General features: G+C 47.1%; 7 protein-coding genes across 7 annotated transcripts; 2 read left to right on the top strand and 5 right to left on the bottom strand.

Annotated features, from left to right (window-relative positions):
• Positions 1-227: 227 nt before the first annotated feature.
• On the top strand, positions 228-912 carry LOC6546953 (extensin). Its single transcript, XM_001975986.3, has one exon. The coding sequence runs from the start codon at positions 287-289 to the stop codon at positions 881-883; it is 597 nt and encodes a 198-aa protein (XP_001976022.1). The 5' UTR covers positions 228-286; the 3' UTR covers positions 884-912.
• Positions 913-1303: 391 nt separating this feature from the next.
• Positions 1304-2098, bottom strand: LOC6546954. The gene is made up of 4 exons (XM_001975987.3): positions 1889-2098; positions 1753-1838; positions 1570-1702; positions 1304-1515 (listed from the first exon to the last, which is right to left on the bottom strand). The coding sequence occupies exons 1-4, from the start codon at positions 1995-1997 to the stop codon at positions 1454-1456; spliced, it is 390 nt and encodes a 129-aa protein (XP_001976023.2). The 5' UTR covers positions 1998-2098; the 3' UTR covers positions 1304-1453.
• A 158-nt stretch (positions 2099-2256) lies between these two features.
• Positions 2257-11219, bottom strand: LOC6546955 (nucleoprotein TPR). The gene is made up of 5 exons (XM_001975988.3): positions 10904-11219; positions 4162-10303; positions 3779-4107; positions 3587-3720; positions 2257-3079 (listed from the first exon to the last, which is right to left on the bottom strand). The coding sequence occupies exons 1-5, from the start codon at positions 11052-11054 to the stop codon at positions 2792-2794; spliced, it is 7044 nt and encodes a 2347-aa protein (XP_001976024.1). The 5' UTR covers positions 11055-11219; the 3' UTR covers positions 2257-2791.
• Positions 11220-11603: 384 nt separating this feature from the next.
• Positions 11604-18678, bottom strand: LOC6546956. Its single transcript, XM_001975989.3, has 6 exons — positions 17876-18678; positions 14043-15009; positions 13500-13952; positions 12836-13441; positions 12647-12773; positions 11604-12578 (listed from the first exon to the last, which is right to left on the bottom strand). Exons 1-6 carry the CDS (start codon positions 17906-17908, stop codon positions 12197-12199), a joined length of 2568 nt encoding a protein of 855 aa, XP_001976025.1. The 5' UTR covers positions 17909-18678; the 3' UTR covers positions 11604-12196.
• Positions 18679-19163: 485 nt separating this feature from the next.
• LOC6546957 lies at positions 19164-19789 on the bottom strand. The gene is made up of 2 exons (XM_001975990.3): positions 19514-19789; positions 19164-19457 (listed from the first exon to the last, which is right to left on the bottom strand). The coding sequence occupies exons 1-2, from the start codon at positions 19727-19729 to the stop codon at positions 19266-19268; spliced, it is 408 nt and encodes a 135-aa protein (XP_001976026.2). The 5' UTR covers positions 19730-19789; the 3' UTR covers positions 19164-19265.
• Positions 19790-19974: 185 nt separating this feature from the next.
• LOC6546958 (membrane-bound transcription factor site-2 protease) lies at positions 19975-22089 on the top strand. Its single transcript, XM_001975991.3, has 3 exons — positions 19975-20318; positions 20370-20807; positions 20875-22089. Exons 1-3 carry the CDS (start codon positions 20244-20246, stop codon positions 21886-21888), a joined length of 1527 nt encoding a protein of 508 aa, XP_001976027.1. The 5' UTR covers positions 19975-20243; the 3' UTR covers positions 21889-22089.
• Positions 22026-22650, bottom strand: LOC6546959 (LYR motif-containing protein 2). Its single transcript, XM_001975992.3, has 2 exons — positions 22448-22650; positions 22026-22346 (listed from the first exon to the last, which is right to left on the bottom strand). Exons 1-2 carry the CDS (start codon positions 22484-22486, stop codon positions 22113-22115), a joined length of 273 nt encoding a protein of 90 aa, XP_001976028.1. The 5' UTR covers positions 22487-22650; the 3' UTR covers positions 22026-22112.
• Positions 22651-23258: the final 608 nt, after the last annotated feature.

Genomic DNA, 23258 nt, shown 5'->3' with positions numbered 1-23258 from the left:
TTCGTTTCCATCAGCCGAATTTTGGATTCGAATCCGAATCGGAAACGGAATCCATGTCCACTGGCATCGAAAACGAAACCGAAATGGGCACAATGCGCCAGCTAATTTGTATGCATCGCGAATTGCTGGCGGGGATTGAAGAGCTCCGCGTAACGCAATTGGGAAGCCATTGGAAACATTATGCAAGGGAGGGGGACCTACACATTTCTGAGGTGGCGGATTCATATAAAACGCTCGATTGACCTGCAGCAGTAGCTTCATTCGCAGCCGAACCATCGACATCAGCATGCAGACGCAGTGTATCCTTCTTCTCTTGGCCGCCAGTCTGGCCATAAGTGTGGCGCGTCCGGAACCACCTAGATCCCGCTACGGACCACCACCACCTCCAGCTCCCCAAAAGGAATACGGTCCTCCGGCTCCGCAAGCACAGCCTCTTCCCGCTTACGGACCACCAGCCGCCTTCTACGGACCACCAGCTGCCTCGGAGGCCCTCGTGACCAAGAACGTGTACGTGCATGTGCCGCCAGAGGAGCCAGAATTCTATCCGGCCTCATCGCCCATCCAGACGGCCGTTCCCAAGAAGCACTACAAGATCATCTTCATCAAGGCTCCCAACCCGCCGACCCCTGTGCGCCAGGTGCTCCCTCCCCCGGTTCAGGATGAGCACAAGACTCTTGTGTATGTTCTGGTGAAGAAGCCCGAGGAGCAGCAGCCCGTCATCCTGCCCGCTCCAGAGCCCACAGAGCCCAGCAAGCCAGAGGTGTACTTCATCAAGTACAAGCAGCAGCAGCCCAAGCCGGCCACCCAGTACGGCCCACCACCGTCCGTTCCCTCCGAGGAGTACGGAGCACCACCTGCCCCCCGCACTGTCGAGCAGTTCTAGTTTGTAGAGTCGTCTAGGTCCACAGCCCATGAATGTAAATATTATTTATGATCGCTGCCATTAAAAAAAGAGTTTAAAGAATGCGAAATCAGCCGGATCTTAAATTCCTTGGGATATTGATGACACATATTCCTACCTTGAAGAGTTATTGTCATAAGCATTCCATTCGTTTCGGATCCTGAAGTCTTGGGATACGAACATCAATCCATGCATCTTAAAAATGGCACTTCAATATTCAACGCTCTGTGAAATTAAGTCGCACTCGATATTTATTTTATTTACCACGAAGCACTCATTGAATACTAATGAGGTGCCCACACAGATATTGGGGTACCGATAATTGGGAAAGCAATAATTTACATTGCTCAATTTATTATTGACGTCGATTTTTAATAACGTCGAGTACATTATTTAATTTTTCATTTGGTTACCTAAGACAAGACCTACCACAATCAAACAATGGATTACAACATGGATTTCTCTGACATTTATTAATAAATTTAAAAAATGTTGTCCCTGATTTGTATGGGTAACAAGTGCATTTAACAAAATAATCGAAAATATACAAGTTCATGCGTCCTTTAACCGATCATAATAGGAGTAGACCACCAACCAAAAGTACAAGCCTAGAACTGGAAAAGGAATTGGCCAAGTTGAAACGGGCCAAACTGCAGATTGCAACTTACGGGATTGGAGAATATCGAAGATCAGATATTCATTCATGATGCCTTCTGTGGCCACAAACACGCCCTCGGCAACTAAAATGAAGAACCGCAGGCAGGAAACTGAGAGGTAGGGCAACATAAAATATCTCAGACCCTGAAATTAGACAGTTTTATATTGCCATTCAAAATATCTTGGATCCCCACCAGAACTGCTCCGAGCAGTAGGAAGATGCAGCAGATTACGTAGATGCCGCTCACCACGAGCGAAATAAGTCCCAGCAGGCTGTCACCTAAGAAAACCAGTTGCATCATTTCAATTCCTATAGTCAGTTCCACTCACGATCAACAAAGAATCGATCCAGTCCACGGATTAGCACCTCAACGATGGCTATTAGAATGCATCCGCACTTGAGCTCCACGCAGCAACAGCAATTGTCCGAGTAGATCATTTTCGGCTTTTTGGGGTTTCTAAGCCAATTTCAATATAAGCCGCCTGGCCAACTGACTTACAACAGCAGGTAATTATGTTTGAGTCTTCAATTCAGATCACGTTTCATGTTCCACTGCGTACTGCATAATTAATCGGCTTGCGTGGCTTAGGCCAATTAAGGTCATTGCCATCAAAGTGCAGTGTAATTAGCAATCGTTGGTCTATATTTCACATTAATTCTAATGTATGTAGCAATTCCATCAAATCCATATTTTATCCATTTCAAATCCTACATTATCGAATTTAATTATCGAATAGCTGAGTACAGTAATATAAATAATTATCTTTTACATATATTTGAATATCAGAAGTGGAACATCTTTAAATTACTTTAAAGACAAAAATATTGTTTGAAGCGGGGACATTATTTCTTAACATTACTAAACTGAGCCACAACTTATGCAAGGAGTAAACCACTTTGTAGTTCCGTCTCAGTAAGCCACTGAGTCCAGAGTGCTGGGAAAACACCAGTTTGTAGTGCTTGACCAGATAGGACCATCAAATATTGACCAAATTACACACATAGTTTATTAATATTTATTAGTAGTTAATGTACAAGAAGCGTCTTGGCAACTGCAGAAAATCAGTACTCGCAAGCTGTAGAATGTTCAGTAATAAACTGGTTGTGGCTTAGTTGTGGACTTAGACTAATCGTTATTAAATGCGAGGAGACTTATTTCTAGCCCAGTTAACGCCATGATTATAGTCAGCCTACAGCGGACTTTCGTCTGGGGGTCCCTCGAACTCCTCGCCCTAGGGGAATCGTCCTCCGCTGTTGAAGTTGTTCGGGGAAGGACGACGAATAGGACGCCGGCTGCGAGCCCGTTGCGCAAAACGATTATTGTTGGCCGCCATCTGGTTTTGCTGCATGTTTCCTGGCGACGTGTCCCGCTGCCAGACGATCCGCTGCGGCCGGTTTTGGTTGTTGGGGCTGCCTCCCCTCATGGCGCGATGTCCTCGTCGCGTGGGCACCGCACTACGCAGCGTGCGAAATCGCGTATTCTCCGACGGCGAAGTGGCCTCCGCCTCCCGACCCTCCTCCTTAAAAGAAAGGGACAGCCATTAATTTAGGATTAAGTTGGTTGGTGATTAATCTAGGTTACACCCGGCTAACAGAACCCACAATAAGTAATAAATTGTATTAATAATATTACATAAAAAAAAAATAGGTTTAATTATGATATTAAATATTTACTTAATTTCAAAATACCCAGCTAGGTCTGCAAATTTTCAAAATTTAAAATAACTGAATCCAAAATTAATTTTATATACTAGATTCGTTGAAAAGTATGTAAGGTATGAATATAAAAGTATGAAAGGCAGAAGGAAGCGTTTCCGACCATATAAAGTATTTATATTCGTGATCAGGATCAATAGCTGAGTCGAACTGGCCATGTCCATTTTAACTAATTATGGGCCATAGCCCATGGGAATTAATCACATTTTAAACATACTTATTTCTATGCAAGGTTTTATTGTTACCAAGCCACTTCTCTTCAAAGCTATCTTGCCACATATTAAAATTACACTTTGCTGAAGGAGTCTTACCTCAACACCCACCGCCTGCTTCTCCCCCTCGGATGAGACGCCGTCGGCTCCCTCGTTGTCCTCAGTGGGGTTGGCCTCGGCAAGATTGGCTTGGTTGTGGGACACCTCAGATTGGCTAGTGCCCACATTTGGATCTAGATAAGATGAATTGATTACTTTTCCGTTCCATTTATATTATTTTTTGTAACCTACTATCATTTCCTAGTGGCTGAGAGTCTTCTCCTTGGCCAGTAGCCATTGTCTCCTCGGCGAATGCTTCATCCGCTTCGCTGACGTTTTCTGCTCCTCCAGCATGATCACCCTCGTCAGCCGCTTTGAGGGCGTCGCTTCCGCTGCTCTCCCCTGCCTCGCTCTGTTTTTGTGGAGAACTGGCTGTGGCAGCTCCCGTATCGCTGGGTCCAGCGCTTTCATGGGCCGCACCATCGGCCACCTCGGCAGTGCCATCGACTTCAGCGGTCTCCAAGCGGGCAGGCTGCTCACTAAAATTCGAGACTTGAGGTGAACTCACGATCTCCACTGAGCTGTTGGATTTAATTCAATTAGTAAAGCTCATCGTAGACAGATATTTAACCTACCTTTCGCTGCGTCGGGCGGCTGCTGTGGATGTTGAGGCGGCTGCCTGCTTCCAGTTGGAGGCCTCAGCTTGCGGCAGACTCACCGGGTTCGAGGACTCTCCACTGCCACTGGTGATGGCCTGACTCTGGTTGTTCTCCTGAGTGGAAGCGGATGCGGTTGCGATTGCCTGGTTGTCTAGCGATTGACTCTCTTCCTGAGTCTGCATGTGCTGCTCCGGCACTTCTTCAATGTCAACCTCGTTGTTGTCTTGGGCATCCACAGCCATATCGTTGTCATCGTCACCACCTTCGTTGTCATCCATCTCGTTGTCCTGCTCATACGAATCCTCGTAACCCTCCTGTTCGGCTTCGCCTCCGTCAATGGGACCATCGTCGGCATCGGCCAGAACATCCTCTTCGTCGTCTGAGTCAACCACTTGAATGTCATCCTCCTGATCGCGTTGCGAGGAGGTTGGCATTTGATCGACATCCATTCCGGAATCACCAATGTGGCCGGCGGACAGCTCTCCGCTGTGCATGGGGCCGCGAAGTCTCTTAGTCATTTTTGACATTTTGTCGGGACCACCCTCCTCGTTGGTGGTGGAGGAGTCACCCTCAATGTCGCGCGGTCGCTTAATACCTTGAGATGAGCAGCCAGCCTGGGTGGTTGTCACATTGCTGCTGGATGGGGTGTGCCTGCTATGGCTACTCACCACTGTGGAAGAGCTGCTACTGCTGCCAGAAGTGCTGGGTTGCTGGCTCTGACTTCCGCCATCCTGGACATTGGGCGCAGTGGCAGTCGGAACAGACGTAGAACTGGATGAAGAAGATGACCCTTCCACGCGCGGCGACACAAGGGCAACAACTTGCTGTTGGGCTCCTCCTACAAACAACTGCGAATCGTTCTGCTGCGGGTGCTGGATACTTTCCGCCTCCTGGGAACTTTCGGCAGCAGATGAGGCACCCATCGGTGGAATAGCAGCGACGGCAACAGATGCAGAGCTAGTGGACGGCATGTAATCGGTATGTGAGGACGTGGGTGAGGAGGAGGCCATCGACTCCAGGGCAGCACTTCCAGTGGTGTGAACCTGTTGCTGTGGTGGAACCAAAGCGGTTTGGGCTACTGCCGAGCTGCCGCCGCTAGCAGCAGCGGATGTTGTGGAAGTGGATGAAGACGAGGATGATGAGGAGCTGGACGTACTGGATCCTGCCGGGGGCTGTTGACTCGTGGGCAGAATGGCGGCCGTGCGGCTGTTTTGCACCGAAATGGGTCGTATGCTGGCCAAAGGAGTCTCCCCTCCACGCCAGGGGGTAACGGTGGCCGATTGTTGCACCGTCGCCGAACCAGACATTGGCTTCACGTTGGCAGTGCGTGGAGAGCTCTCCGAGATATTGCCCTTCTCGGCAACCGAGCTGGTCGAGGGCTTGGTTGACTGCTGAGATCCCAGCTGACGGGTAAGCTGGTTAATTCGCATGTGAAGCGATTCGTTCTCACGGGTGAGCCGCTGGTTAATGTCCTTATTGGCGGCTATGTTCTCCTGCAGCTCTTTCTCTAAACGGCCAATTGTCTCGTCGTATGAGGATTTGGTGCCGGCAAAAGTAGTCTCCTGGTTGGCTAATTCAGTACGAGCCACGGTAAGGTCCACTACTAGTTTGTCCAACTTGGCCTTATAATCCTGTCGAACGGCATTGGCATCCGTCTCTGGTTCTGTGCGCTTCTTCAGCTCATCACACTCTTTGGTAATCTTTTCGTGCTCATCTTTCAGCGCCCGTAGTTGATTATTAACCTCCTCCAGCTCGCTGCGAACCTTCTCAAGTTCCGCTACGGACTCGGCTCCACCGCCTTGAGCTTGAAGACCCATATAGAAGTCCTTGTAGCGTTTGGCAAGTTTACGAAGCTGCAGTTCCTTGGTGTCCTTATCCGCTATGGTCTTGTCCTTCGTCTCCAACTCCTCGTTGGCCTTTAACAGCTCTTCTTCCTTCTGCAGTAGTCGATTCTTCAATTCCATGATATCCTGCGTCTGGCGCGTGTTATTTTGCTTGAGATTAGTGAATTCGTCAACTTGCTTCTTGCGCGCCTCGTCGAGAAGTTGGACGTGTTTGTTTAGCGTTGGGATCTCTGTATCCATACGCTGCTTCAGCACAGCCAGCTCATCCGATTGCTTCTTGTTTATCTCTTTCTCGGTGGTTAGTAACTTAGCCAGGTGCTCGCGCTCAGCCTGAAGACGCTTGAACTCCTCAGGGTTGCGATTGCTCTTCTCCACCAGTGCATTGGCACGCTGTCGCCACTTGATTGCCTCGGTGCGGAGCGAGGTGTTCTCCACATTAATCTCCTCGATCTTAGATGTCAGTTCCTTGTTGCTGCACTGCAGCGGGAACAGTTCCTTTTCCACGCTGCTGATACGATCGGTGAGCTCGGCGACGCGAAGAGTTAAAGCATTACGCTCCTCTCGCAAAATGCGGTTGCTGTCGGTGATGGCATTCAGAGTTTCAATCTTGCGTAGCACCTCCTCGTGTTTGTTGGCCGACACCACGTCTGTCTGGCTCTTTGCGCGCTCTTGGTTTAGATAGCCGTTCAGTTCGTCAACCTTCTTTTGTTGAATGGCGTGCTCCGAAATCAGACGAGCATTTTCCGCCTTGAGAATGTCCAGCTTGGCAGCGAACAGATCCTTCTCCTTGCGCAAAAACTTTATGATCTTTAGTAGCTGTTCGTTGTTCCTTCCCTCTTCGCCAGCGGCAAGTCCAGAAGCATTCAGGCTCTGATCTGCATCCATTGCAGAGTCATTCAAGGAAGAGTTCGGGTTTTGGCTATGGCTGGCCAGAACAGCCAGCTTCGAAGCCAGTGCTTCGATTTGATCATGCAAATGGGCGTTCAATGCATGCAAATCAGCCACTCGCTTATCTGACTCCTCCCTCTCCTTATCCAGCAGCTTTTGAGCCTCGGCATTCGAACGCAGAAGTTCATCGTAAGCGGCTTGCAATGATTCCCGACCGGACTTTAATTGGCTGAGTTCGTCGTTGGCTTTGAAGAATTCGGCCTTGTAACGGGTTAGCTCCTGAATATCCGCAGAATGTTGTACCATTCCGTTAGCATACTTCACCTCCACAGCACTAAGAGATTCAGCTAGGTTGGTGTTTTCGGTACGCAGCGTTCGAATGTTGCTATTAGCTTCCGTAAGCTTCTCCAGCAAGCTCTTTAGTTCCTCCTGGGCTGACTTCAACTGACCCGACTGGTTGACAGTCTTGCTCTGCTCGGTAACATTGGACAACATGGCCTCCGCTTCCAAATCGCTTATACGGGTCTTTAGTTCAGCCTCTGAACTTTGAAGCTTCTTTATTTCCTCCTCCTGCTTGGCCACCAACTCGGCGTGAAGATCGTGCAGACGCTTAATCTCACTTTCGGAACTTTGCGACATCTTGTAGAACTGCTCACCATGCTCACGAGCCTTTGCCAGCTCCTTAGTGAGTGACTCGATCTCCACCGTGGCCTGGTCGAGCTTAAGCTCGAACTCCCGGGCTCGTTTATTTGCTGCAGTGATGGGATTCTCATTTAGTGAGGGTGTCAGGCTTTCCTGAAGTTTTTTGCTTAATTCATTGACTTGGTTGACCTTCTGAGCAAGTTCTTCGCGGACACTGATTAGCTCCGCTTGCCACTTCTCTGCCTGTTGCTTCTCTTCATCTTTTAACTTGATGGCCGTCTCCGCCTGCCGCTTAAACTCGTTAATTGATTCCCGGAACTTCTCCTCCTCCTCCTGGAAGTGACGACGCTGAGCAGCCATTTCCCGCACAGTGTCATCTAAGCGCTGCTCTAAACGCTGACGGCCCTCCATCTCAGATCGCTCAAGGTTCGTCTTGATGAATTCCAAACTGTTTAGAAGCAGTGACTGACTCTGTTGCTCCCGGTGATAAGTCTCCTTCTCGATCTGCAGTCGAGCAGAAGTGTCCCTGAGAATGCGGTTCTCTTGACGTAGGCTGTGAGCCTCTGAATCGGCCTCTGCGTGCTTACGGTGGGCGGCCATAACTTCATCCTTGAGCAAATGTACGGTTTGCTCGTGTTTAATAATGGTCTTCTCGTAGTTCTTGGTACGCTCTTCCAATGTAGCCACCTGCTGCTTGTAGGTGCCTATATTTTTGTGAAGTAGTTCGATTTGCTCTTTCTGGAACTCAGTGGCGTTCATCAGCTTGCAGTTGCAGCTGGTTAACTCCCGCACTTCCTTACGCATAGAGTCGAACTGTTCTTGGGCCAGTGCGTCGTTTTTACGCTTTTCGCTAGTGTAATAGTCGTAGTTCTCTTTCAGGGATGCGTACTTCTTGACCTCCTCTTCTAACTGCTGCTCCAGCTGTTGCAGCCTCTTTTCCAGTTTGCTGTTCTCCTCAACCTTGGCTGCCGACTGCGTTGAAGTTTCAAGTACAGAGTCGTTAAGCTCCAGATTGGAGTCGTCCAGATCCACAGTCTTCTGACCAAGCTTCTCTTGAGCCGCGAAGTAGAACTTCTTGTAGCGTTCGCACTTGGATAGCAATGTAGTAACCGTATTGTTCTTTTGCGTTAATAGTTCTTCCATTTCCACAAAACGCGCATTGAGCTTAGTTATCTTCTTCTCAGACTGCTCCAGCAAGAACTTGTCTTGGTTCTGTTCGCTAGCCTCTAACATTTCTGCGAGGTCCCTGGACATTTTGAGGAGGTATGAATTTCTTTCCACCAACTCTTCAATAGAACTGAAAGTTACCAAGTTATCGTTGATTACACTTTCGCTGGTGGTTGCCTGACGAGTTGGTTGGTTACGTACTGGATTCACTCCAGCCCTAATGCAGTTTAATTCGTCCAGCAGCATGCACACCTGTCGGCTGAGATCGCTGTGCGTCTGTTTCAGTTTCTTATTCTCCTTTTGGGTGTGACTAAGGGTGGTTATGGTCCTGTCCAATTCGTGCTCAATGTTGATCTTCTGTTCTAATAATTCTTCATGCTGCCGCAAGAGCTCACTGTTGGTCTCCTTTATTTTATGGTAATCGGAGTTCTGTTTTTCCAAAATCGGGGCAGTCTCTGAGATCTCAGCAAGGATCGCCTTGACCTGCAGCTTCAACTGCTCAATTTCACGGTTGCGCATCTCCAGTTCTTCGCTGTTTTTGGCGTACATGGAGTAAAGTTCTGTAAGCGACAGATCGCAGCGCATAAGGCGACTGGCCACGGCCGCACTGGGGGCCAACTTACATATGGCGCTTTCTAAATTACTTGCTTGGGCCTCTTTCAGCAAGTCGTTGGCACTGGCTAGCTCCCGTTGCATATTCTGAATCTTCTGATTTTGCTCCTCCAACTCAGCTGTGTGCTTCTGCTTCAGGGTTTCCATTTGCTCCTCCAACTGGGCACACTGCTTCTCAGCCTCCTCTAGTATACGCTTCATTTCCGAGATGCCTTGCAAGAGTTCCTCCTGCTGGACCATATGATCCGATTCGGTGCTCTTGAAGATTTCAATCAGCTTCTCCTTGGCATCAAGCTCTTTTTTCAGTATCTGCACATACTCTTCCGTGGCCTGGTTCTGCTTGTAGGTGACGTCGTTTTGGGATTCAACCTTACGGTATAATTCCTCGATGGTCTTGACGGCCTGTTCATACTGCTCCTGCATCAGATGTAGGGAATCGGTCTTTTCATTAAGGCGTGACTCTAGCTGCATGGTGTTTAGTGAGTGCTCCCGCCGGATGTTCTGCAACTCGGCGTTGGTTCTGCTGAGATCTCCGCTGATTAACGAAATCTCCTTGTGCAGCATATCGCGCTCGCTCTCCATGCGGCTCTCCTTGAGCTCCAGAGCCACTTCCTTGCTCTGAATCTCGTCCACGCGAGCAATGGCTTCGCATTTGGCGGAAATCGCGTTGCTTAGCTGCTGCTGGTAGGTGTGCAGATCCTGCTTCAAGCGCTCCAGCTCCGCCTGTTGGCGCTCGATTACCTTCATCAGCGAATCTCGTTCCTCAACTGCTGAGACCTTCTCCTTGCGCAACTGAGTTACATTCTGCTCGTAGCTAGCGATCGTGTCCACGAGGTGAACTCGTTCCGAGGATACCTGATCTAGCTGGGTGCGCAGCTCGGTTACATTTAACTCAAAATTGTTAAATTTGGCTAGATAGTCCTCCATTTTGTTCTCCAGCTCTTCGTTTTTTTGCTCAGTTTCGGCTGTGAAAAGGCGAAAATATTAATATTCTATTCGACTGGATATAATTAACCAAAAAGTATTTAATTTTATTCAATGCGAATAAATGCAAAATAAATGCAACTGAAAAGGGCTTTTATTTCCTTATAAAATCAAAACTGAATTAATCTTCAAATTGATTGACTTTTGGGAGCAGTTGTCAGTTGTATGACGCTGTATGTTTTCCGATATTTAGAGCCAAGGTTACATATCGGAAGTGCCCCACAAATCCCTAGAGATTTTAAAATTTCGGCTTATAAACTGTTTTGGTGGGAAAATGTACGCCCAGTGTTACCACCCCGGCGGCAGGTGGAAATTAAAAAGGAAAAAAGGTTTGCGCGAGCAGCCATTGTTTTTCAAGAGCCTCAAGCAAGCTGAAAATGTCTATACAAACTATATAAATGCCTCAAGACTGTTTATCAAGCATGAGAATCGACATTTGCGATTGCCAACTAAAAGTACAGATGTACAATTAGTGCGATCTGAGCCGGCAAATGCCGAAGATTGGAAAACGTATGCATATTGAAGTTATATGCGAACTGTAGAGCACAATATATATACAAATAAAGGCTAAGGACACTTACCCAACCGATTGGCGGCCGCTCGGTTCTTGCAGTACTCATCTGAAAAATTGTTAATGTACGCCGACAATTTCTTCCCGATGTCTTCAGGCACGAGTTTCAACTCCTCTGGCTGAAGTATGTTGCTCAGAATTTGTGGACCGCTGAGATCCATTTTCGCAGTTGATCCTTGTCAAGCAGTGGTACAATTTATGTGGAGCGGTGCGAAGTATACAATATATGTTAAATTTTTTGCAAAGTTTGCACTCAGCGGCTCTCGAGACGCGAAAAACGAAGTGACCGTCGATTTAGTAGTGATGGAACGGAATCGATATTTTTCTTTGCTATCGATTCTACTATATCATTCTCACTTTATCGACAGCGGTATAACAGCCTATTCACACAGGTGACTTAAAACGAAAGGCTTGTTTTACGGGTAAAGCGTTACATTTTTGTTGTTTAGCGTATTTGGTAGGTATTCAATTCGTTTGAATATATTGTGCTTGCTTAACTTATTTTCGCATCAACTATTTTTAGTGGCGCAGGATTGACCCTGCCTTATGAAAATTTTGTAAATGTTTAAGAATCCGTTCTTTTTACCAATTTAAAGTTAAATACCTGTTTTCCGCCTGTTTTTTTTTAAATATTTAAAACATTTTCCCGGAAATTTTAACAAAATATTAGCACCAAACGATGTTTTTCCCTTGTAGTCCACAAAACTCGGTTAACCTTTTGCTTTTGTGTTTATTCGGTAATTGTCTTTATGGGTAAATGTCTCACAACAACTATTTTAATTCTAGGGTAATGCAATGTGATGTTCTCAATTCAAGCCTCCTTTCTGTCTAAAGCCACTTGATATTTCCTGCACAAAGTTAGTCCGTTCCGATATGGATGTGCGAACCTACAACTATAGTCGGCCTATATAACCATCTAGTCGGGCATTGATCGTAGTTATCATATTATAAAGTTATATACGGGTATTTGTAGTTCATGTCTTTTAAACTCAGTTCTTTTTGCGCAACATTTGGTGCTCAGTTGTTGGTTGGTTGTTTGTTTGGTTTCTTCGTCTGAATATCATCTCACACATCCTTTTGCTGTTGCTCAACGGAAGGATAACAAGCGATTGGGTGCGAGTGGGGGGCATGGATTGGATTTGATTAGATACGGATGAGAACGTACGGATAGTATTAATAGTAACTGGTAGAATCAGCAATATCGGTGAGGCATTCGAACTCTGAAACTCAGGAACTCAACTAGTATTTGATCGCTACTAAAACTCTATTAACATGTGGGGCAACCAACGAATCCGAAACATTCCTAGGCCTCCTCGCAGTCCTCCTCCTCACGCTGAACAAACAACCGGTGGTTGCGTGCCTCCAGGATGGACCACACGATCAGCGGAGTGGTCCCGAGCACCATGCAGGATCCCATGCAGTAGAAGCATATCTCGTAGTCCCCAGAAAGATCCCGCATCAGTCCTGCCAGAGGCGGCACCGAAATGGCCCCGATGCTCTGGAACATCCTCACCAGCCCGTAGCTCGAACTGATCCTGTCCGTTCCAAAGACGTCCGCAAGGAGCACCGGCATAAGGACATACCAGCTACCCAGGCACAGTCCGTAGACAGCGGCCGAAAGACCCACTAAAACCAGGGTCTTGGCGAAGGGAATCGTGAGCACGGCACATCCGGCGCCCAAAATGCTGTTGATATAGGAAAAACCCCTTAGTCTGAATCGAAAAATTAAAAAGATATATTTACTGTTACTCACCACAAGGTGTAGGTCTTCTTGCGATCGAATAGCTGCAGGTCGCACAGCCAGCCGAGTCCAAGGCGCCCAATCAAATCCAGGACCGCGCTGATGGCCACCAGATATCCCGCCTCACTCTTATTGTAACCTAAAGGTGAACGAAATTTAAGATTAATTTAAACACAGTCTTGAAAGCTTCAATGAGTATACCTATTGAAATAACGTGGGCGGGCAGGTAGTACAGCATATAGGGACAGCCGACGGACATCAAGGTGACGGAGAGGCACATCAGGATAAAGCTCGGGTCCTGCAGAAGACTGATGTCCAGGTACATCTCGATGCGCTCGCAGCAAGTGCGTGGTCCCTGCTCTTCGTCGTCGTCGTCATCCTCATCGGCAGCAAGGTGACATTCGCCTTCGATGATGGACTCCACCAGCTGGGAGTCGAGAATGCCGAGCTCCGCCTGCTCCACCGGCTGCTGCTTGAGATCACTGAGGTTGCTCACCGGAGTGGGTATCTCCATGCTCTTGCTGAGTCCGCGACTGACCACACTCGGCGGCGAAAGAGGCTTCTCCAAGTGCGCTTGGATCTTGGATATCACCTCGTCGTTGGCAAAGACATTGCGCCGACGACGACTTCCTCGATTGGAGTCCGTACCGGAGTGTTTGCGATATACCCAAGTGGAATCCGTGCTGAGATCTTCGACGGAGTGCAGCAATCCGGAACTGCGCACCTTCTTCATGGGCTTGATGAATGTGGTCTCGCCGATAATATCCTTCACCTCGTCGTCGCTCTCCTGCGCTGACTTGTCCTGGGCTAAGGACCCAAATGGTATTTATTATTTGTAATTTTCATTAAAGAAATATCTACCCACCTGGCTGCTTACTGGCATAGTAGTTTAGGTGGTTCTTGGACTCCTCCAGGAACAGATGCTCGATAAACTTGTCGCTCAGCTCATGGCCCGCACCCACTTCGCAGGTGTCTAGGTATGTGGATGTGGTCAGGATGCCCGTGGTGCTCGGATTGATGTCCTCGTTGAGGGGCTTTGCCGTCTCCTCCTGTCCCTGTCCCGACTCCTGATCCGTGTATGCGCTGATTGGGCGATAAAGGGTGGCAGAGACGCACACGTGAAGCATGCAGCCGCCCAAGATCAGAATGGTGCCGTGGAAGCCACAGTTCTCGGCCAGGTGCTTTATCAGCACGGGTAGGATGAAGCTGCCGGCGGCAGTGCCCGATACGCAGATTCCATTGGCCAATGCACGGTGCTTATCAAAGTATTGCGACACTATCACTATGCCCGGAGTAGTCGAGAGGCCACCACCTATACCTGAAGGTGAAGAAAAAGTTTAATATCACCATCATTTTTACCAATACTAATGTGATAAGGATAGATTTATAGTGATTATACATTATGCACCTGTGAGTACGCCAAAAGTTAGAAGGAGGTGCAGCAGACTGGTGGCAAAGTAGCTCAGTATCATGCCCATTGCGCAGAAGATGCCGCCCACAAAGACCACCGTTCGACAGGAGAATCGCTGACAAAGAGCACTCGACAGGGGCGCCAGGACCAAACAGAGTGCAGACAGGATCGCTGGAATCCAGGAGGCCACAGTGGCCGTAGAGCTGGGAAAGGTCTCCATAATCTCCACATACAGCACGCCGTACGACTTGACCAGCCCGGCCACCCAGAATTGCACGGAGAAGGCCCCGAAGACGATGAACCAACCGTAACCGCCGTCCGGTGGCTCAACATTTGGACCACCACTCTCCGTTGTGGTCGTGGAGGAGTCCCGATCCTTGACCACCGGCTTGCTCCGCCTAGCGACGGTCACGCGATCCCGCTCGCGCTCCTTGGCCCGGCGGACGCACCTGCTCCGGGCCGTATTCAAACCCGATCCGGAACCCGAACCTGACTTGCGGCTGCTGCGAAGTTCGTGCGATTTGGCAATCAACGGACGCGCCGTGATGCTGGACACGGTCAGCAGGTTCTCGTTGTCGTCCTCTTCCAGCTCGGAGATCTGATGCTCCAGCAGGCTGGCGTGCAGGGTCCTCGGGCAGCATTGCGTGTCCAGGCTGAGGGTGGCGGGTCGTCGCATGGGCGAGGCGTTGGGTGAACAGCATCCGGATCGAAAGGCGGCGGACTCCATGCGCTTGCCATCCAGCTCGGTGGGCACAACGATGTCGGGCAGTGGAGCCGGCGGCGCTGATACCACCGAGAACAGGGAGCCGCATTCGAGACCAACTCCGCCACCGGACCCGTCCACGCCCGCCCCTCCGCCGGAGCCCTCAGCCGTATTCGTGTGGAGAAGGCGCCCTCCCGACTCGTACTGGACTCCACCAGTTGGGTCCGGTTCACTCGCGCAGTAAACCGATCCCCGGGAACCCTGCGACAAATATAGGTAATATTTTTTTAACGTGAAACAATTCAAATTTACAGTGGAATATTTCAAGACTCTTCTAATTCTGAATTTAATCTTAAACTACCAAGGTATGAAAGTATTTTTAAGATATTGATTGAACTCGTTGGAGGTTTTTTCTAAATAACAATGAAATAACAATATAAAGAAGAAAGCAATCCCAGCAAATGGGCCTATTTAATTGCGAAAGTATTTATCAAGCACTTAACATCAACAGTTAATGTCGCAAATTGGCGTGCATCAGAAATACCGCCTCCGTAGAATGCGTTACCCATTGAAAAATGGGTTAACTCGTCAGAAATCCGGGTTTGTTGACAAATCGACTGGAGGCGGGTCAAGGAAGCCACAACTTAGTCCAATTTGCATTGCTAAACGAAATGCGAGGAGCGCACGCGATCCGCCGACTCATAGACGACATCGCTGCAGCGCCCTAATGTATGCAATACGTTTTGTTTAATTGAGTTAACATCCAGTTTTTGCCCAATTCCCGCTCCTTTGGGGTATGTAATTACCCGCGGACCGAGTGGATTTTCTTTGTCGCCCATGCTGTTATATGGACTTGTTAAATCGATGCCAGGCTGCAGGTGCATGCTGTGCCTTGCGGGCTGGCATGACGTCTGGGAATTTTCCATTTGTCTGCGGGATCCGCTGCCACTGCCACCCACTTCCACCCACTTCCTCCCACGAAACTGCCATTTTCCGACGACTCAGGGTCAAGAGCGGGGTGGGGCTGGTCTGCCATGCGGTTGCCTTTAAGCTTTTTTAGGTTCTGTCTTTGTTGCCGGAAATTGATGGGGGGTTCGATTGTCCTCAAAGGAGGAGTGGGTATTTGCTCCAATCCAAGGCCGATGCAATGTTCGAATCGAAGGCTAATGCCAGGAAATACCCGTGCTGATAAGGTTGAATGGAAAGACGCCAAACTTTGCCAAGCCCTCGAGAAAGGACACAATTGGAAAGTAGTCAAAAGCGAAAATCGGTAAGCTGATCTTAGGTAGTATTGAGCTTATAAGTTTGTAGTTATATAGTTTATATTTGTGGCCATCTTGAGCAACTTTTTGCTAATTAGTTTACATAACCTGCGCCATGAAATATCAATGCGCTATCGGAACCTTATCGTAATAACCAACAGTTTTTCATAACTCATTTCCTAATAGCTTCCTTTCTCGCACTTAGCTAGCCCGCTCACACCTATTTCCTGGTATTTGCAATGACGTACGTATACGTAATATGATACACATTTAGGCATCAAATATGAAGTATGCGACGCGTGTGCCCATTAGAAAGAAGGATTGGTGCCCATCGCTGGTTAATCCTATTTGCAGTATAACCGTTGAAGTGCTCTTTCCTTAGTTAACCTTTTTATTTACTTCTACTGAAGTATTCTTTCTAACTATTCTTGAGGAGTTCAACAAATAATTCAATTGGACTGTAATGATTAGCGTAAATATTATAAATAACCCATTTATATATTTAATATAATTTGATAGGCATGTATATTATATGGAATTTTCACCTCTCTTCTTTTACCAGTCCACCTGACATGACATGTGTCGAGTTTCGTGAAAATGCTGCTTATGACTGACAGCCATATTGATGGCAGAAATAAGCCAAGCAGTATCAATATCCTTGGAAGAGTGCAATATGCAGTCACACATCCGACAGGACTAATGAGCGTTGGCCAACTCTTGGCATTTGGCAACTCCCCTCAAGAGCATGAGTCACAGCATCCCAGAGCGGTGACCTTGTCGAATGTCAAAGGCCCAAGTCAGCCTGGCATGGTATACGATATCCTGGACGCCCAGACTACCCTCGGCTGTCAGCTGGAATCCGGCTTAGGCTGTCAGGAAGCTTTCGCTGAGGCAGCTCTGCAATCGCTGCTTGTTTTCAATTTCCCAGCAATTCAAGGCCTTTGCCAGCGCCTAATGAAACGGAAGAACCTTCCCCGGGGCCAAGTGAGTTGGCGCTCGTGTGTGGGCCTGAACGATAAGCGGTCAAGGTGAAAGGGGTGGCCTCAAGTCGGCTTGTCGGGGTGGAATGGGGTCGGGGAGGGAATCTAGTGGGGGGCACTTGACGCACAACTTGTTGAGCCACCAGTAATTGATAGTCCCCTGTAATAATAGCTATGCGGTTGCTCAGGCCTAGGCCAATTAGTTCACCCAATCAGCAGGACATTGATGCTTAGATCTAATGATGCGGCATCTTCTTATGTGAGTAAACACGTACTCAAATATTAAGGTTTACTTTGTATAAACATGAAAGGGTATAAATACGTGATTGTACTACTTTTCAAAATTAGCTAGTCCTTTACAAATTTGTATATTGAATGTACAGAAGTCATGGAAATATCATCCAAAATCTTTAGAAATAATTCAGCAGAATACATTCGTTATATTTAATTCCTTTATTACTAGACATAATTAGCACAACTATGCGATATGATAGGGGTCATGAAAGGACAATAGCATGAATTTCGGTTCGGATTTTTGGTCTTGCTTGTTAGGATGGCCTAATGTAATCCCTCCAAATTGCATTGCATCAGCAGTCAGGGGCATGCATTGTTTACTTCCTTGTCCCCTTGCGACCCCGACTAAGACTAAGATTAATGCAACTTGTGACGTTGACCCATTCTCGTGTCGATGGCAATGTTTACGTGCTCGTAAAGCACACTTGTGCCCAGTGCGCATGCTCACCAAAGGAACCCAAACTCCAGCTACCTCAATATGATTGCCATTGGCCCACTCCAGGAAACGCAGCGAGGAGGAATCAGGGGGATGGTTCCTGACCTTCCCGAAGTCAGGACAAGGGGATGCTGGGTAGTACTACCTGTACTCACCTGTAAATGCCAGTCACGCTGTAGGGACGACATTGCCGTCCTTTACTGAACGTGAAACGCCTTTGATGTTTCTCTTGTTGCTCGCGCTGTTGTTGTTGTTGCTTGGGGCGTTGTTGTTGTGCACCCAAATGCATTGGGTTGCCTCTGCTTTGGGTCCTTAAAGTCCTGAAGAGCTGACGTTCGCGGGCCTTCACCGGTTGGCCCAATTTGGATACTCTCCTGCTCCTGCTGCTGCTGCTGCGACTTCTGCCGGAACGGCTCCTTTGGCACTGAATCCTTTGCGGGTTCGTCTTGATGGTTCGTCCTCCGAATTGATTGCGATATGCGTTCGCTTTTTCTTGAGGGCTTCCTTGAGGAACTTGTATGGGTTTTCCTAGGGGCAGTATCCTTGCTGCTCTGGCGTCATGATGCGTTGATGGGACACACAGTTTCCACTGTCACTCTTGTTTATGCAGCAGCTGTTTCCGCTTCCGCTTCCTTGTCGCCCCTTCCGTTTTCGTATTCAGCACAAGCGCACTCTCTCACTCACTCGCTGGCGAATATGCAGTTTTTGGAACAAATCGATATGGGGCGAGAATCCAGCTGAAGTCCTTTGTTCTCAGTTTACTCAATCTCGCGTGACGGATTGGATCCTTTCAGTGAGTTAAATCTGTTAAAAGTACGCCCTGATTTCTCCTGAAGCTGTTGAACACTTTCTCTGAGTGGGAAAACCCTTTGCAAAAGCCTTTTTCCGTGGGGACTCCTCGTTTGCTGCCCTTTTCGGCGGATGCGACTGTTCTGCTGCTGCTCAAGCTCACGACTAAACTGATGAAACTCATGTCCTCTGGAGGTCCATGGAAAATCCAACTTTTGGTGAGCTTGGTGGAGGTGAGTTTCTGTTTGGAGAAAGCTAAACCCAGAGAGAGAGGTCCTCTCTTCCCTCCCATTGCCTTTCATCCGTTTTGTTTTGCTAGGCTCTTTTGGCCGCTTGTTGCCTACAATGCCACCTTCCCAAAGCCACCTATTTTTATTATTTGTGGAAACAGCTGATGAATGAATTTACACATTAAAGACACACAAATTTAGCAAATGCAAGTAGCACAACAGAAATGTACAAATGTTAAATTTGTAATCGTTCAATCTAATAAATATTTTAATAGAACTTTAATAACAGAGTATAAGTTATAGAACCCTACTTATAAATTACCAAATTAAAACAGAAAATGTTGTGCTATTTTGTTATAATATTTTTATTTTGTCAAGGTTTTTTTATACTTCCAATATTCCAATATGCATCACAGAAGGTTATGTTACTTTTCAAATTTGTATTTCCTTTACACGTGCCACATGACAAGTACACTTAAAATTTGGAATACAAATCCAATACTGAACGAGTACAATTTGTATCGCTTTATTGAGGTATGCGTAGGTCATCCAGGCTTTTGGTCATGTTCAACGCCACTCCAAGGAATATAAAGCTGATGGCCACGGATGAGAAAACGGCAGCCGGTAGGTTCTTCAATAACCACTGTAGGATCATCGTGTAGACGGCAATGGCCATGAGCAGCATGCACATGTATGGATAGGCCAGCCATTTAATCAACTGCAAATTCAAAGGATTCTTAAGAATGTTCCTTTAGTTAAGTAACAGGAGTTTACCTTCCAAACTGCAATAATCAACAGGAGCGAGGAAAAAGCATAGACGGCCGATCCGGTGGTCCACACAATCTTTACCGCCTCAGAGACGCCTGACAAACTGGTCATAAAGAGGTAGCCGGCAGCCACGCCCGATACACAGGATACGCAGGCCATTATAGAGACGATCACCCTGCACGTCGGCAAAAGTCTCCTATATGAGAAGTCCTGTTCGCTCATCTGGGAGTTACCATGTGTGTGATGTGTTTCAAGTCAATGAGCAAGAGGTATTTTGAATTTGCATTTATTAGTAGAGAATCCGCTTATTAAATATAACTTTTAATTCATCGGTTTTATTTTGCTTCTAGTTTTTCAATAGTTTTCTTGAATTGACGTTGAATATTTCAAAAATGTTCAAGCCTTTCGCGCCCACATAAGCTATGCTGTGTTATCGATAAATTAAGCGACCATCGATAAATGATGTAATCGATTGCGATTAGCTTTCAGTATTTAGATTTTTTATTCAGGTTAATTTGCGCACAAGATTCACAGACGTGATTAATGCTAATTTCTGGTCTGGACTATACTGTATTGCTAGTACTAGGAGGAGTACGATTTCGGGAAGGATTCCCGTCCGGAAGGGGACTACTAGCATCCGCAAGTGGCGTCCAATAACCGGAGGTTTCCCTACCGAGGAATCCGCATCACCATTGTAGAACCAATCAACCAATGACCTCTTGAAACCGCACCAGCCATGGATCCCTTGGTGTTCTTCATAGTGCTGGCATCGCTTTATGGCATTCTTTACTTTTTCGACCGCTTCTTTAAGGTGTAGTATATCCACCCAGAGTACTTCCAGATAGTTAATGTAATCCCTTAGAGCTGCATGCACTACCCGTACGATGCCTTCCTCAAGAACACCGGGCTGAGTATCAATTTCATGAGCCTCCACTGGCACACGAGTGCCTTTAACAGGAGCCTCCTCCGTTGGGGATCTGCCGGTAACAGCTGCACCCGAAGAGTAATGATCACCAGCTTCAATGTGGGAGTCCTAGTCACCTTTTCGCTGCTCCCAATCGGCCTGATCCTGCTCATTGCCACTATCTTTAGCAGTGGCGAACAAGACAGCTCTTCTTCTGTATCCTCGCCCGTTGGAGTCCCCGTGCAGCTGGAGATTCTGTTGCCCGGCGTCAACCTGCCGCTGGAGGAGATCGGATACTACATCACAACCCTTGTGCTCTGTCTGGTGGTACACGAGATGGGACACGCCCTGGCCGCTGTGATGGAGGATGTGCCTGTCACCGGGTTTGGAATAAAGGTCCGAAATGAAAACCTTACCTTACAACTTGATGCGTATACTAATATGGTCAACATTACTATTTCAGTTCATCTTCTGCTTGCCGTTGGCATACACGGAGCTCTCCCACGACCACTTAAACAGTCTTCGTTGGTTCCGCAAGCTACGTGTTCTGTGCGCCGGAATCTGGCATAATTTTGTGTTTGCCGGCGTGTGCTATCTCTTAATCTCAATGGTGGGCATCACCATGTCACCATTGTACGCTTACAACCAACACGTGGTGGTCACCGAACTAACGAGGAAATCTCCGCTTAGGGGAGAGCGCGGCCTACAGGTGGACAATCAAATTACCCAAGTAAACGGCTGTCCAGTCAACAGCGAGGAGAGTTGGGTGACATGCCTTCAGAACTCCCTGAAGCTCAAGCCGGGATACTGTGTGAGTGCGGATTTCGTGCAGCTTAACGATGAAAGTAGCGCGATCTCACATCATAGCATTGATGGCCAGCTACAGTGCTGTGATGAACTGAATCCGAACGTGAGTTGCTTCGAGGTGGTGGAGGACGCCAATGGAGATGTGCCTGTGGAGCTGCCGCAGCATGTATGTCTCAATGTGCGCCGCACTTTGGAAGAAGTGACCGAGCACTGCTCCACCGGAGTCTGCAACGAAGGATTCTGCCTGCGACCGCTAATACGAAATATCACTGCCATAATGACGTTCAAGCGAACGAATTCTCGTGGAGAAAAATTACCGCCGGTGATCTATGTGGGCCATCCGTGGGACGTCACTCGAACGGTGGAGGTATCCGCCTTTGTGCCGAGATATACCTTCTTAAAGGCGGCTTGGCCGGATGCTTGGCTGCTGCTCCTCAAGTACAACGTGGTCTTCAGCATAGGATTGGCGCTGATCAATGCCATTCCCTGCTTCGGTTTCGATGGCGCCCACATCACCAGCACCGTGATACACAGCTTCCTGGTGGGCAGAGTGGATCAGCATGCCAAGAGGGATATCATCTCGTTAATAATCACCAGTGTGGGCTCTATTCTTTTTGCACTGGCCCTGCTTAAGGTGGCCTGGCTGAGCTTTCTGAGACCATTGCTTTAAGAACTGAAATGGAAATCATATGGATCCTGGGAGTCCAACTCCCTTCAAAGACGCTAGACTGCTATTTCACCTTTACGAACACACGAAAACAGCGAATTATAGCACCTCAAAGATTCGATAGCTTTTTGTCATAGTCCTTAGTCTTAACACGTATTTATTTTCGTACGGTTGTCGAGCTCAAAAATAAAATCAAATTAAGCTAAGATTGGCCTCCGAGCCTGATGCTATTTGCCCTCGCTCACCCCACTCAGTTGGAGGCTGGTCCTCAGTTCTGTGAGGCTGCGTCTGCCGTGCTGAAGGAGCATCTTGATGGCCACCTCGTCACTTTGATGGCGATTCGTCTGGAAGTCATGACGTGCCCAGGATTTTAGCTCCAGCTGGCTGTTTTTATCGGGCACCTGACGAATCGTTCGAAATATTTCCCGGTAGAGCTTCAGTACTTCCTGGCGCAGCATAAACTGGGATGTATTTAATTCACCAAGTTATTATCAATTTGATGAATTCGTCGTTTTGGAAAACTTAATATTTTGAATCCAAAATCGCTGTGAAATCCGCTTACCTGCTTCAAACTAAGTGATGCTTTTGGTAACTTGGACATTTCAGCTTAAATGTTTTCTTTGAATCTCTAGTTGAATTATTATTATTAGTTGTTATTTTAGTTTTAAAGTTTTTCTGTCATTTTTAACCAGCATTTGTAATCAATCCAACAAAAACCATAACAAGAACAGCTGATAGTCGGATGTTGCAATTATAGAGATGGACAGATTTTTATAAAGCTTGCTCGGAACAATCGATGACTCGATAGGTTTAAGAAAAGCGTTTCATTTTAAAATTTTAATATGCAAGTTTGAATAAATGAATGTAAAATTTTATAAATAATAAATATTCTAACAATCTAAGATTTACTTATTATGTTTGAATTTGTAGCTTCTTAAATAATACATTCAGAATTATTTTCTTTTCTAGTAAAATGGACCTGTTTTCAAAGTGATCTACTATTGTGGGGGTAGCGAAACAATCTGTAGCGAAAGTCAACTGCAATTTATGTTAAAATTGCATTTCATCAACTGCCACTAATGAGTCAGTCGCAAAAATAAACTAAATTGTTGTAATGTCTTAACAAAATTATGTTTTTGCGCATTGATGCGGCGTGGGAACGAAGGAAGTGACATCCAACTCTAAATTTATCTGGCTCGTGTTCAATTTAAATGAAATTCTCGACATTAAATGCCACATTTATCTACATGACCACATTGTTTGATTGGCACGCCAGCTGCTCCGTCTCTGTTTCTTCTCTGATTGTTCTACTTAAACGATTCAATTGTTTCTTCGGCCATTTCGTCTACCATCAGGTACCATATTCGCAAAGG

Source organism: Drosophila erecta, unplaced genomic scaffold, assembly GCF_003286155.1.
Source record: "Drosophila erecta strain 14021-0224.00,06,07 unplaced genomic scaffold, DereRS2 tig00000092-arrow-pilon, whole genome shotgun sequence".
Taxonomy (NCBI): Eukaryota; Metazoa; Arthropoda; class Insecta; order Diptera; family Drosophilidae; genus Drosophila; species Drosophila erecta.
Note: the sequence above shows the minus strand (reverse complement) of the source record. Positions and strands in the feature narration are given on the sequence as shown.